At 38.1% G+C, this 14,583-nt stretch overlaps 1 protein-coding gene across 2 annotated transcripts in view; it reads right to left on the bottom strand.

Moving 5' to 3' along the window:
* Positions 1–14,583, bottom strand: part of GABRA4 (gamma-aminobutyric acid (GABA) A receptor, alpha 4) — a 180,760-nt gene that overhangs the window by 97,396 nt on the left and 68,781 nt on the right. For both annotated transcript variants that reach the window (XM_006894169.1, XM_006894168.1), the window contains exon 8: positions 4,104–4,363. In XM_006894169.1, coding sequence (XP_006894231.1) covers positions 4,104–4,363 — 260 coding nt within the window. The remainder of the gene's footprint in view (positions 1–4,103; positions 4,364–14,583) is intronic.

Raw genomic sequence — 14,583 nt, 5'->3', positions numbered from 1 at the left:
GCATTGTAATTGTGTTGGCAAAGAACATTAAGTATATTGTGGACTCCTTAACCAGAAGTGAGGATGGTAAGATTTTGCTCACATACTTTGCGATGTTATCAGGAAGAAACAGCACCTAAAAAAGACTGCGTACGTGATAGATGATCTGATTTGAGGTCATCTAACAACAACAATGGGACACTTTGATTTAGTCATCTTTGTGTGCAAAACATCTGATGGGAATTGTGTAACTATGTCTTACAGCAAATAGCCCTTTCTCTTCCTTGAACCCCACTCTGACCATCGTTCATTAATTCACTTCATTTTCATTAGTCCTGTATTGACAAGGATAGTGCCATTGAGCTAGGCTTCCTAGATAAGAGGCCACTGTCCCTTGAGTGGAATTAAGGAATCTGTGCTTATAATGCAATAAATGACAGGAAATACTATGACAAAAAAAAAAAAGAACTTGAGGAGGGGTAAAGCAGGGAGAGGTGGTCAAATGTGCAAATTCAATGAATGGAAAATGAACTGATATATCTGTAAATGTTCATTAAAATCACAATAATAAAAAATAAAAAACAAAAAAAGTTGAATTTAAAAGGTTATGTTTATGACTAAATGTATTACTCTATATGAAAACTGAGCAGTTGTATCTTTATTTGTTGAAAATTCTAGCCTCAAAATATATTAAAAAAGAATTGAAATATTAAAAACAAACCAAATTAAGTAATTCTATAATATTAGTGGCAGAATTTTTAGATCTCTAGTTTTGGTCTATGAAAATCAAGAAGATAAGAAATGCCTTATGAAAAAGTGAACTTTCAGGTTTGCAATTTAAAGCAATTTAATAAATTAAAAATAACATCTCTCAAATGACCACCAAAGATTTGAAAGTTTGTAGCTCAGTACACAATACAAATATCAGTGATAAGCAAAGCTTTACAATTAGTATAAATTCCAACATATAAGAAGGTATTCATAATGAATTTTAAAAATACAAACTTCACTAGAGAATTTCAGAATTTCTAACAAAAACCCCACAGGTCATAGAGGAAGAAAGAAAGTGTTGTAAAATATTTAGCAATTTCCTTCTATGCCATTAACTGCCTCTGAAAATCCACTAGAGGGGCGGCTATGGGTCAGTTCTGACTCTATGCTTCTCAACAACAACACATCTAGGAAACTGCAAGGAAACACTAGATGGCTTAAAATAAGAAAATGTGTACGCAAAGGCTGTATCCTTGCTCCATACCTATTCAATTTGTATGCTGAGAAAATCATTCAAGAAGCTGGACTTCATGTTGAAGAATGTGGCATCAGGATTGGAGGAAGACTCATTAACAACTTGCATTATACAGATGATACAACCTCGCTTGCTGAAAGTGAGAAGGATTTAAAACGCTTACAGCTGAAGGTCAAAGATGTCTTGAAGTATTCAACATGGATTACATCTCAACATCAAGAAAACAAAAATCCCCACCACTGAGCCTATAGGCAACACTGTGATATAGATTGAGAAAAGATTGAAACTGTCAACAATCTCATCTACTTGGATCCACCATCGACACTCATGATACTAGCAGCAAAAAAAACCCAAAAACAAAAAACAAAAAAAAACCCCACAAACCTAAATCCAACCAACCAAACCCCCCCCAAAAGTGTAGTATTGGAAAAATCTGCTGTCATGAAATCCCCAAAGCACTGAAGAGCAAAGATGTCAGTTTAATGACTAAGGTTATGGTGTTGGAGAGAAGTACTGAATATACTACGGGTTCCCAAAAGAACAAACAAAAGTTTCTTAGAGAAAATGTAACCAGCGTATTGGACGCAAAGACTGTGAAATTTCATTTTACATGTATTGAGCATGTTGTTAGAAGAGGTTAGTCCTTGGAAAATGACATCATGCTTGAAAATATGGAGGATCAGTGAGAAAGAGAACTCTCAATGAGGTGGACTGACACAGTGACTATAGCCATGGATGTGAGCGTATGAGATGGTGAAGATGACACAGGTTAGGGCAATGTTCAAATTCATTTTTCATAGGGTCACTATGCGTTCTAATTGACTTGATGGCACAAAACAAGGATAAAAACCACCACCACAGCACTAGTTCATCGCTCTCCAACAATCCTTTTTTAGTGTGCCATTACTATCACTATACTATTACAATCTAACAAACTGTAGATTTTATTTATGCTTTCTAAAAAATACTTGTCTGTCTCTTCTCCATTGTTGCTGTTTTAGGTGCCATCAAGTCACGTATGGCTCATTGGGGTCCTACAATCAAGATCTGAACCCTGTTTTATCTTGGGCCAACCTCACAATATTGGACATGTTCAAACCCATTTCTGCAGTCACTGTGTCAATCCACCTGGTTGAGGGTCTTCCTCTCTTATGCTGTCCCCTCTTTCCAAGCATTATGTCCTTTTCTAAGGAACAGTCTCCTAGCAACATGCCCAAAGTATGCCAGATGAAGTTTTGTCATCCTTGCCTCCAAGGAGCACTCTGACTGCATTTTCTCCAAGACATTTCTCTTTGTTCTTTTAGCAGTCCATGGGAGAGTCAGTACTCTCCTCCAACACCAAAGTTCAAAGGCATCAATTTTTCTTCTGTCATACTTATTCACTGTCCAGCTCTCAGACGCATAGTAAGTGACTGAATAGACCATGGTCTGAATCAAGTGCACCTGAGTCCTCAAACTAACATCATTACTCCTCAGTAATTTGGAGAGTTCCCTGACTACAGACTTTCTCAGTGCAATATGTCTCTTGATCTCCTGACTGCTGGTACCAAGTTTATTAATTGTGGATCCAAGAAAGATGAAGTTGTTGGCAGTTTTAATGTTTTCCCCATATATCATGACATTTCCTACCAGTGGTAAGAAGTTTTGTTTTCTTGACATTGAAATGTAATCCACAGTAAAGGTTGTAGTGTCTGACCTGCAGCAAGAGTTTAAAGTTTTCCTCCTTTTCAGCAAGGAATGTTGTATTATCTGCATAATGAAGGCTATTCATCCTCCTCAAATGTTTCCTCTCCATACACACACTTAAATATAAGCTCCTTGGTGCAGAAATAGTTGTCTTCACTTGGTAGAGTTGAGGAAGGAGATACAATTACACTATTGTTTTCATGTCCCTAAACAGGGCCAGCACAGAGTTGGCATTAATACACATTTGTTAAATGAATGAATGAAAATGTAAGGGAATTAACTGTTCATCTGTTGAGAATAAAGTTGATGATTCAATTTCTGCACATGGAGACACAAGGGATTTGAATCTGTCGTTTGTGAAAGTAACAACAGGGTGTGTATGAGTGATCATGGTTACTTGTCTGCTGATTCAAGAAAGAAGATTGTGGGTAAAAGAGAAAAAGGGGAGAATGTGGAGGAAAGTGTACAAAAATAGAAGGGAGAAAAAGATACACACAGAAAGATAACAAGATTGCCTGTTGGTTTTCCTTTCTCTTGAAGAGTTCACTATTTTCCTCTAATTGAGGAAAAGAGGCGACTTTTAAATTTTGTTTTTGTTTTTAAATCACAGAACCAGTGATGTGGCAAATGTAAATTACAGTAGCTCTTATTAGGCTTTCCACTTTCTTTTAGGCCGTGCTGTCAGGACTAGAATTCTCAATCCCAGCTGGTAATTTGTTTGTCTTTCTTCTTAATGTAAGGACAGAGGCTCTACCCAGCCTAGGCGGGATGTTAAGAATCAGTGTTTCAGTTTATCCAATGAACACTATGACCTGTTTTTCCAACCTACTCAAATGTCTCGAGACTTATTTTAGAGGCAAACATAATATTTTGCCCCCTTATGACAACATTTTTAATTCTAAACGGAACTTTCAAAGAATCAGGTCCATTTGTTTCTATTTCAGGCAGCGCTGATTAATTTTCAAACTCTTCATCATACTCTGAGCCACCATGAATCAGAATCAACTCAACAGTAACCCACAATAACAACAATAGTTTTAAAGTTTAAATTCTCAATGATCCTTTTATCTGGTTTTCTGGACTTACTGACTTACAAATTGTGATTGGATTTCCTTTTTTTTTTTCCCTTTAGCAATGCCAACTTAGACAAAACCCCTAGAATCTTGAACTGACAAGAGAGTAAGTCAAATACCTGAAGAGGTGCTTCTGGAGTTTTTGCTCTCAGCACAGGAACAGCTGGAATTTCCTGGAGAGGTTTTGATGTCTTCTTTTTGGCTTTCTCCATTTGGATATTAGTAAAATAATTGACAGCAGCAAATTCAATAAGGGCCGAAAATACAAAAGCAAAGCAAACAGCTATGAACCAATCCATGGCGGTAGCATAGGACACTTTGGGCAAAGAATGTCTTGCACTGATGCTCAGAGTGGTCATGGTGAGAACTGTAGTTATTCCTTCAAAGCAAAAAGACAAAACATCTTACCATTATTGCTACACAGAAATCAACCAAACAAAGAAACTTAGATTAGGCGTGGGGCTAGGGAGAGGGGAGTAGCAAAATTTGAAGTGCTCAAATAAACCATCTTGATGGAAAATCCGATTCCAAGTGGTTCAGTGAAATCAGCACATGCTTTGGAGTGAGAAACAGACAAGGGTTCAAATCTTGGCTCTTCTAATTGTCTCTAATATGGTGAGGGGACTTAATTAGGAAAGTTCACTCAGCAGGCACGTACTCGATACCTACCTTTTGAGGGTGCTATAAAAATTTAAAACATGCATTCCACCTGTCACACTGTGGGTGGATACTGGTTATCAGAGCTAGCATACCCAAAGAATACGTGGCACACACCTAGCAGGATAAGTGACTCACTGAAGCAGTGATTCTCAACCAGGAGTGGGAAGGTGGAAACATCAAAATTTCTGGAATAGACATGGCCCTCTGCTTTTGAAAATCACTGCCAGAGAAAAGTTTAAAACATAGGACATGGTATTTCTTTAATTGACTATGATCTGCTGAACTAAACATATCCATAAATTTTCTCATTGTTAGGAAGCTTACTTGAAATAAAACAATAAATTTATATCCCTGCACAAGCATATTTCTAGAGCAGCTTGGTTTTAGAAGTACTGGACATGTACTGCCTATCAGTTCATGGCTGGCAGAAAAATATTAGTACCAAAAACAGAGGTAACCCTCGTCAATCAACAGGTCCCTGAAGCATACCACCTCCAGAAGAGCCCTCTTCTTAGCCTGGAAGAAAGGTTAGTCCTCATTCTCAGTAGGAAAAAATCCACTGCCACTGGAACTATAAAGAAAGGAATTATTTACGAATGATAGTAATTATTGGCCCATTTGTCGATCTAATTCGTACTATCTAATTCATCTTGGGAATACTTGTGAGGATCTACAACATCCATTTAAATTCATTCTATATAATAACTAGTTTGGCACCTGAAGTTGACACAACTGGATGCTTGGGATGATGATGATGATGATGATGATGATGATGATGATGATGATGATGGCGATGATAGCGATGAAGACTTCTAGTCTGTAATTCTCTCTGTGCCAATCCCCAGCTGAAAAGCAAATCATTTATTTTTTCAGTGGAAGATATAACGAGTCCAATGCACCAATAAATGATTCATAATATTCTAATTTAAGGAGAAAATAACATTGTGTTTCTCATCTTGGCATTTAATTATATTCTGCCTCACATTATATTCTGCCTCACACTATTCCTTAGTAGCCGCAGGTATAAAGGCCTTCTGTTTCCACAATCTGATTGAAAGCAGACTCCTTGGGGGCAGATAAATCCTATACTCATTGAAGATTTGCCATCATATTTCACAGAGTGTCAGGCACATGATAAACACACTGTAAACAAAGAAGTTCTTTTTTTTCCCCCCAGTTCCTCCTCAATTTATTTTCTCTGGCTTCCAGTTTCCTTCTGAGTGTTCAATGTCTTAGAATTTTAAGCACTGAAACAACTGGGTAGCACATGAACTCTTTGGACCTTTTAAAAACATCACATTGTTCAATATAAATTATACTGAGAAAAAAAATTGAGAATTAGATGGTAATCACTTTTTTTAAAAAAGAAAAATTCATGGTTCGCCTTTAAGTTTAAAATTTGACTTTAAAATGTTTCTTCACTTCAGTGTATCTCCCAAATATCCCTGCTGCTGTTTGAGCTGAGGCAAGTCAAACTCATACTGACCATCCTTTGGATTTTTCAGCCTGTGGATTTTTAAGGGAGAGGATCTCTTATCCTTCTCGTGTGGAGCAGCTTGTGGGTTTCAACTTTGTAATTTAGCATCTTGAAATTACTGCACTAGAGAAACAGTGCTCTCTACGTAATTAGTTGTCATTACATACCATTGAGTTGGAACCAACCCATACATGAGCCACCAGTGGGTCTTCAGATGCAGTAATTTGAGAGACAGCCCATCTGTCCCCCATAGAGCAGCTGGTCAATTCTAACCTCGTGGCATTGGGACTGCAGCATAACTTCTTACCACTAGATCACCAGAGCTCCCTAAGATATCTAAGTATATGCTATCTAAGTATACAGTTATCTAAGTTCATAGACATACCTATATATCTGTGAGAATGCAATATTGTGGATTTATTATAGTCCAGCTTAGTTTAGAAAAGAATCTTAGAACTTTTAGGATTCTATCTTGAAATTCAGAAAAAAAATACATCATTTCCATTCTTGTTATGAGATGTATGAATAAAAACGAAATTAACTAAAAAACATTTAACCACAAACTTGAAAGATACACCAAAGTTTATCTTATTCATGAATTTAAATTAAGTAGTTTGATTATTAAGAACGCTATCAATCAACACTCTTGGCACCAGCAGCCAGGGAATTAAAAGACGTATTGGAATGGGAAAGTTTGCTGTTAGGGACCTCTGCAATGTACTGAAGAGAAATGAGGTCACTCTGGAGACTAAGGTAAGCCTGATACAGGCGATCGTCTTTGCAATCACTTGCTATGCATCAGAGAGCTGGACAAAGATTAAGGATAAGAAGAGAATTGATGCCTTTGAGCCATGGTATTGGAGGAGAGTACTGAATATACCATGGACTGCTAAGAAAATGAATAGGTTCATCCTGGAGAGGGTTAAACCAGGATGCTCCTTGGAGGCAAGGATTCTGACGCTTCGCTTGACATGTTTTAGACATGTTGCAAGGAGAGACCAATTCTTGGAGAAGGACATCATGCTTGGGAGGGTAGAGGGACAGTGCAGGAGAGGAAGACCCTCTATGAGGTGGATTGATTCAGTGACTGGGATAATCGGGTGGGTGTGTCAGAAACAGTGAGATTGGCACAGGATAGAGCAGGGTTTAGGGCTGTTGTACACAGTGCTGCTATGAGTCGCAGGTGACTCAATGGCACATAACTACAGCAAAAACAAATTAATAATTATGAAAGTACTCTATAACTTTTTAGATACATAAGAAAAATATTTTCTATAGAAGGGAACACTGGTGACATAGTGATAAGAAGTTGCACTGCCAGCCTTAAGCCACACAATTCGAATCCAACAGTTGCTCTAGGACAGAAAGATGGGCAATCTCCTTCCAGAAGATTTAATGCCTTTGAAAATCCACTGGAAGGTCAGCTATGAGTTGGTTCTGACACAATGATACAGAACAAAAACAACAGTACTGTTGAAGTATTTTAGAGATCACTTGGAAATAAAGTATGACCAGCAGTTACTGTTGATTGAACTTAGAGTAACTCCAAATGTTGTTGTTACAGATTAGATTGTGAACCTAAAGGTTGTCAATGACTATGACATTGATGAAATGGACCTCTTTGCCTTTATGAGGTGCTTCTGGGTTGAAATGCCAACATCTTGGTTAATAATCAAAGGCTTAATTGCTTGTGCCACTCAAGAACTTTAAAAATATTAACAATCTAATATAAACAGGAATGCTACCTAGAGCTCAGTAAATTGTATAAAGGCCATATTTTAATATTTTAAAAGGAAACTTGAACTCAGAAATAAACAACTTAATACTCCCCAAGTTGCTTTGATTCTTTTTGAGGGAGAATTATAAAAATCTTTATCCTGAGGATCAGAAATAATGATCTTCATCTTCTACTGTCATATAAAAGAAATTCCCTTATTAATCACAGATAAGCAAAAAATCAATCAATCATAAAGCCAAGACTCCAATTGTTTCACAGGAAACAATTCAGAATTAAGGGGGGAAAATCATCTGGTGGAGGTTGTTGTTATGTGCCATCAAGTTGTTTGCAACTCATACCAACCCTATGTACATCAGCTCTGAGCCTGCCCTATTCTGAGCCAGTCTCACTGACTCACACACATAGGGCCAACTGTCCCAGTTACTATGTCAATCCATCTCATCTGGGGTCTTCCTCTCCTGTGCTGTATTTCCACCCTTGCAAACATGATGTCCTTCCACAAAGACTTGTCCCTCCTGGCCATGTTTCCAAAATATATGCAGCAGAGTTTCAAACATCTTTGTCTTAAGGAGAAACTTGGTTTCACCCTTTCTAAGACAAACTTGTTCTCCTGGTGGTCCATGGTGTGTGTGTTCTGTACTCTTCTCCAGCACCATAGTTCAAAGGTTTTTATTCTTCTGTCATCCTTAGTAACTGTCTAACTTTCTAATGTGTAGAAAGTAATTGCAAAGATCATGGACTGGATCAGGCACACTTTAGTCTCTAGACTGACATCATAGCATTTTTTAGCACTTTGGAGAGATTTCTGACACCACACTTACCCAATTCGTCTTTTGATTTCCTGACTTCTGGTGCCAAGAGTGTTGACTGTCGAGCCTAGCAAGCTGAAATTGTTAACAACCTGAATCTCTTCTCCATCTACTCATGATGTTGTCAGTTGGCCCAGTGGTGAGAATCTTTGTCTTCTTGATGTTGAACTTTAATGCATATTGAAGACTACAGTCCTCAATGTTTTGCAACAAACACTTCAGGTCCACCTCAGTTTCAGCAAACAAGGTGTGTTATCTACATAATGAAGGTTGTTGATGAGTCTTCCTCCAATCATAATGCCACACACTCCTCCTCATAAAGCCTAGCCTCCCGAATGATCTGTTCCGTATCCAGATTGAAAAGGTATGGAGACAGGACACATCCCTGACACATTCCTTTCCTGATTTTGAAACATGTAGTGTTTCCTTGTTCTGTTCTGATGACTACTTACTGGTCCAAGTACAGATTTCTCATAAGCACAATCAAATGCCCTGGGATTTCCATTTTTCTCAAGGTTAGCCACAATTTTTTTGTGATCCACCAGTCGAATGTCTTTGCATAGTCAATGAAACAGAGAAAGACATTCCTCTGGTACTCTTTGCTTTCAGCCAAGATCCATCTGATATTGGTGATAATATCTCTGGTGCCATGGCCTCTTCTAAACCCAGCTTGTCCTTCTGGTAGTTTCTGCCAATGTACTTGTTCCAGTTGTTTTTGGATAATCTTCAGCAGGATCCTGCCTGCAGGTAGGTGATAGTAGTGATATTGTTCAATAAATTCCACATTCTGTTCGGTCATCTTTTCTGGGGATAGAAATAAATATAGCTCTCTTCCAATCTGTTGGCCAGGTCATTGTTCTCCAGATTTCCTGGTACCACCTGGTGAACATATCCACAGTAGCATCTGTTTGTTGAAATATGTCAACTGTTATTCCATCAGTTCCTGGGGCCTTGTTTTTTACCAATTCTTCCAGAGCATCTTCAACGTTCCCCTTCACCACCATAGACTCTTGATCATGTGTTGTTTCATGAAATTCTTCCCTGCCAGTCAATTCTTTTAGTACAGTGACTCTACAATTCTTCCATCTTCTTTTAATGCTTCCTAGATCATTCAATATTCTGCCAAAGGCATCCTTAAGTATTGCAACTCGAGACTCAAATTTGTTCTTCAGTTCCTTCAGCTTAAGAAATGCTGAGGATCTTTGGCCCTTTTGATTTTCTGACTCTAGCTCATTGCACATTTCACTATAAAACTTTGCTTTGTCTTCCTGTGCTGCCCTTTGAAATCGTCTGTTCAGCTCCGTAACTTCTTGATTTCTCCCCTTTGCTTTGGCTTATAGGTGCTCTAGTTATAATATTCAGAGTCTCTTGACATCTACCTTGGTCTTTTCTTCCTCCTCTGTCTCTGTAATGACCTTTTTCATTCTTCCTGGATCATATTCTTGACATCTTCCCACTGCTTATCTGGTCTTCCTTCACTGTCTCAACCCATTCCCAAGGCAGTTTTGAAATTCAGGTGGGACAGACTCAAGGTCAAATTTTGGTTCCTGTTGATTTGATTTAACTTTCTGTAGCTTTAGTTTGAACTTGCATATGAGCAGTTAGTGGTTTGTTCTACAATAAGGACCTGGCCTAGTTTTCACATCTGGGAAAAAACTAATAATCATCTGGTCACCAAAGACATTAAATTATGTTGTAGACAGCAAGAAGTGTCTAGGTACATAGGTAATTCCCATATCTCTTTCATTGTTTTTCATTAACTTGAATTTAAAGTTTCTAGAACATCCATTGATGTGGCTCTTACTATAGAATGGTCTGAAAATTGGGAAAGTAGCTACCATAAACAATTGGTTACATGTTCAAAATTTGCCATATTTTCAGTCATTGAAAATTTTATTCTTTCTGCTGTTCAAATTTGAAGCAAAGAACTAGCATGTCAAGGGTGTAATTTTTATTCACGAATTTTAAGGTTAGAACATTTGGTAAAATGCACACCAACGGATTACCAAGCAGATGCCAAAATTTGGAGAAGATTAAGAATCCATGCTTCCTCTGCATCCAGGAAGGCAGTGCATCTGTGATAAATCCAAAAATAGCCTAGCCGGCATTGATCCTAAAAGCATTTCAATAACCACAGAATTTTTTACATGTTTATGTATTAATTCCAGTACCTACATTTAGAAGGCTGAATATGCACCATGTTGGCTGGCACAGGCTTTAGGAGAGGGCATGTAAGAGTAGGCTAAGACTGTACACAAGAGTGAATTTTTGGCCGGCCAATCCCGGAAAAATGAAATAGCAATAGCTTAGATTTGCCAGCTGGCATTTACTCACGCTTAATGTTTTACTATACTGTAGTAATTAGAAGACTTAGAGGCATACAGCTTTGGAAATAGAGGTCTTTGGAAAGAATTCAGCACACTCTACTCTTTTTTCTTCTTTTTGCATTGTCTTTAGTGACAATGCAAAAAGAAAGCAAATTCTCTCTTTATAAGTGAAAAGCGAAGAGTCGGTTGAAGGGGGGGGAAAAAACAACAAAAAAACCAACCCGCCACAAAAACAAATCCTAGCCTAGAACTTTTACCTAAATTATATATGAAATAGATTGCTAATGCCCTCAATACAGGAAAATTTAACTTCCTTTGGAAAATGCCCTTCTACAGCTTTTCTCATTGAATAGAATTAAGCTTTCTGATACCTCTCATCGGCTCTTTCTCTCATCTAAAAGAATTAACCATTCTGATCCCTCTTAGGCTTCAAAGACTTACTTGTTTTATGTACCATCAAGTCCTAACAACTCTCCCATGGGTTTTCAGAAACTGTAAATTGATTACCCAAGATGCCCAAAAGAATCTTCAGCATGCAATCATATAATCTTACTTAGAAGCCCTGAAATTCTCCACAAGTTCCCATGTGTTCACAAGCCCTGTGAACATAGAGGGAAAGAACAGAAATGGAACACACCTCAGAAAGTTAGACAGCATTTGTCTTGAGTTTACCACTAACAAGTATGAGGCATTACATAGGTTTCTTAATCTCTGAGATATTTTTACTTATAAAAATTAAATAGACTCAATTTTCTGAGTGTTATGGGGAGTAAGATGAACTCTATCACTTTATAGAAAATATTATTACTACTAGTTTCTCCAAGATCACTACTACTAGTTGCAGTCTTAGTGATCCTAATTCATTATGACTCCATGTGTGTTAGAGTACGACTGTCCTCCACTGTTTGTTTGTTTTTAAACGGTTACATTTTCAGAAGCAAGCTTTCTTCTGAAGAGCCTCTAAGGTGGATTTAAACCTTCAGCCTATTGGTTAGTAGCCGAGAGCATTAACCACCATCACCACAGACTACTTAAGTTATTGTGGCAAGGAGTACTGGATATTCCATGAACTGCCAAAAGAGCAAACCAATCTGTCTTGGGGTTGGGGGGTTGTTCCTTAAAGCCAAGGATGGTGAAACTTCATCATACATACTTTGGACATATTGTCAGGAGGTATCAGTCCTTGGAAAAGACATCACGCTGGGGAAAACAGAGGTTCAAGAAAAGAAAGGAAGACCCTTAAGGAAATAGATGGACATACTGACTGCAATAGCAGCCTGGGAAAGACGGAGGCAGTGAGGATGTACAAGACAGGGCAAAGTTCAGATTTGTTGTTCATAGAGTCAGGATGAGTCATAGTCAATTGGACAGCACCTAACAACAACACTTGAGTCCTTTACAGTATGTTATTTAGATGGGAAATGTAGTTTTAATGAGTGTCACTACTTACCATACTGCTGGAAATCTATACTATTTGGGATAAATGGGATAGAACAGTGGCTTCCAAAGTAGAATGAACTCTAAAGTTATTAACAAAAACAATATCATGCCAAACAATGATTCTCAAATGGGATGGTATTTGTAGAATGCCAAACTAGGATTAATATATGAGAGGGTATTGTCCCAAGTGCTTGTCCAATTTATCTCATTTCCTCCTCACAGAAACTATGAAATAAAGGTACAACCATTCACCCTATTGTTTGTTTGTTTATGTTCTAAGGCTAAAGAACTCATTGTTAGATCCACACACAGTAAGTGGCAGATGTCTGGGTCTACAAACAAGACTGGTTAGTTTCAGAGTATGTATTTACAACACAGTATCTTCTTCATTAGAGACATCCAGGTTGGATTCATGTTTGTTATTCTAGAAATTTATCAATCTAGTAGTCAGAACATTAATAGCTGTGCAAGTGATTTTTTGGGTAATTTTATAAAGCATCACAATGACAGATCATGCAATGGTGCAAGAGAGGGCAAAGTTATGATCTGTTGTTCTTGGGGTCTCTATGAACTTCAGTAGTCAACTTGGTGGCATCCAACAAACAACAGGAATATAAGCGATTTGTTGTTTCTTAAAATGATGATTTCTAAAACACTGATATTATTTGTAGTGGGAAATGTTAAGGAATTTTTTTTTATCTGGTTCTATCTCAAGACCAAGTTGCATCTGATTCAGACCATAGTCTTTCCAATCACTTGCTATACATCTGAGAGCTGGACAATAAATAAGAATGACAAAGGAAGAACTGATGCCTTTGAACTGTGGTGCTGGTGAAGACTACTTCTCCCAAAGACGTCCCATAGACTGACAAAAGAGCAAACAGATATGTCCTGGAGAGGGTGCAGCCAGAGTGCTCTTTGGAGGCAAAGCTGATGGATGAGGCTATGCCTCACATTCTTTGAGCATGTTGCTAGGAGGGGTTATTCCTTAGAGAGGGACATGATGCTTAGAAAGGTAGAGAGTCTGCAAAGGAGAAGATCCTCGACCAGATGGATTGACACAGTGACTGCTGCAAGGAGCTCTAATGTGTCAAGAAGTGTGAGGATGGGACAGGATAGGACAGGATTCAAATCTGTTGTTCATAGGGTTTCCACAAGTCATACTCAAATCGATGGCACCTAACGGCAACAACAAAGTTGCCTCAATAGGTACGTCCTGCCCAGTCAAGCCATTCTGGAACATGTATGAAATAATCTTCAGTTTAATGTCAACATTAAGTGAGACAATGAGCATCAAGCGTGTAGACATACGATAGTAAACCACAAGAAAAGGGTACACTCATTTTTAAAATAAGACAAGAAATCAAGGCTAAGCAAAACACTTTCCCTTCTTGTGAGAAAAGTATAGGAGAAAGTAACACATGCATCAAGTGGCTTATATACTTTATAATAAGAAACCTATGACTCTTTAAATAGCTCCCTAAATCCTCACTAGTCTATAAAGAAGCAATTGTGGTACAATGGTCAAGCTTTCAGCTGCCAAACAAAAGGTCAGCAGTTCGAACCAAAATGTAGCTCCACAGGAGAAAAGATCTGGCAATCTGTTTCTGTAAACACTGTTGTTGTTATATGCTATCTAGTCATATCTTACTCATAATTGACCCTCCAGCTGGTTTCCAGAAGATGTAAACCATATGAGAGGAAATTAGCCATCTTTTTCCTATGGAGCAGCTTGTGGATTTGAATCATGTGCCCAACTCCTTACCACTAGATGACCAGAGCTCCCTATAAATCTGTAAAGTTTACCACCTAGAAAATCCTAGCAGGCTCTCTTACTCTGTCATACAAGATCATTATGAGTCAGAATCAACTCATGGGTATAAGCCAAGGAGTCTATGAGGCAGAGATTCATCATCATGATTTGATCCATGGAAAAAGAGAACCAGGTCTGAAATCACCTGTAATTCAACTATCAGCAAACTACAGATAACCCCTGGTAAGATGATAAATTACACCAAGGTCTATGAGGAGAAGCGTGGCGTTAGGATTGGTGGACGATCTATCAACAATCTGCGTTATGCAGATGATACAACTTTGCTCGCTGAAACTGAGGAGGCCTTCATGCACTTGCTGCAGAGGGTCAGGGAC

The sequence above is a fragment of the Elephantulus edwardii genome, unplaced genomic scaffold, assembly GCF_000299155.1.
Source record: "Elephantulus edwardii isolate Elephantulus edwardi_28Jun2011 unplaced genomic scaffold, EleEdw1.0 scaffold00137, whole genome shotgun sequence".
Lineage (NCBI taxonomy): Eukaryota > Metazoa > Chordata > Mammalia > Macroscelidea > Macroscelididae > Elephantulus > Elephantulus edwardii.
This window is presented reverse-complemented; position numbering and strand designations above follow the sequence as displayed.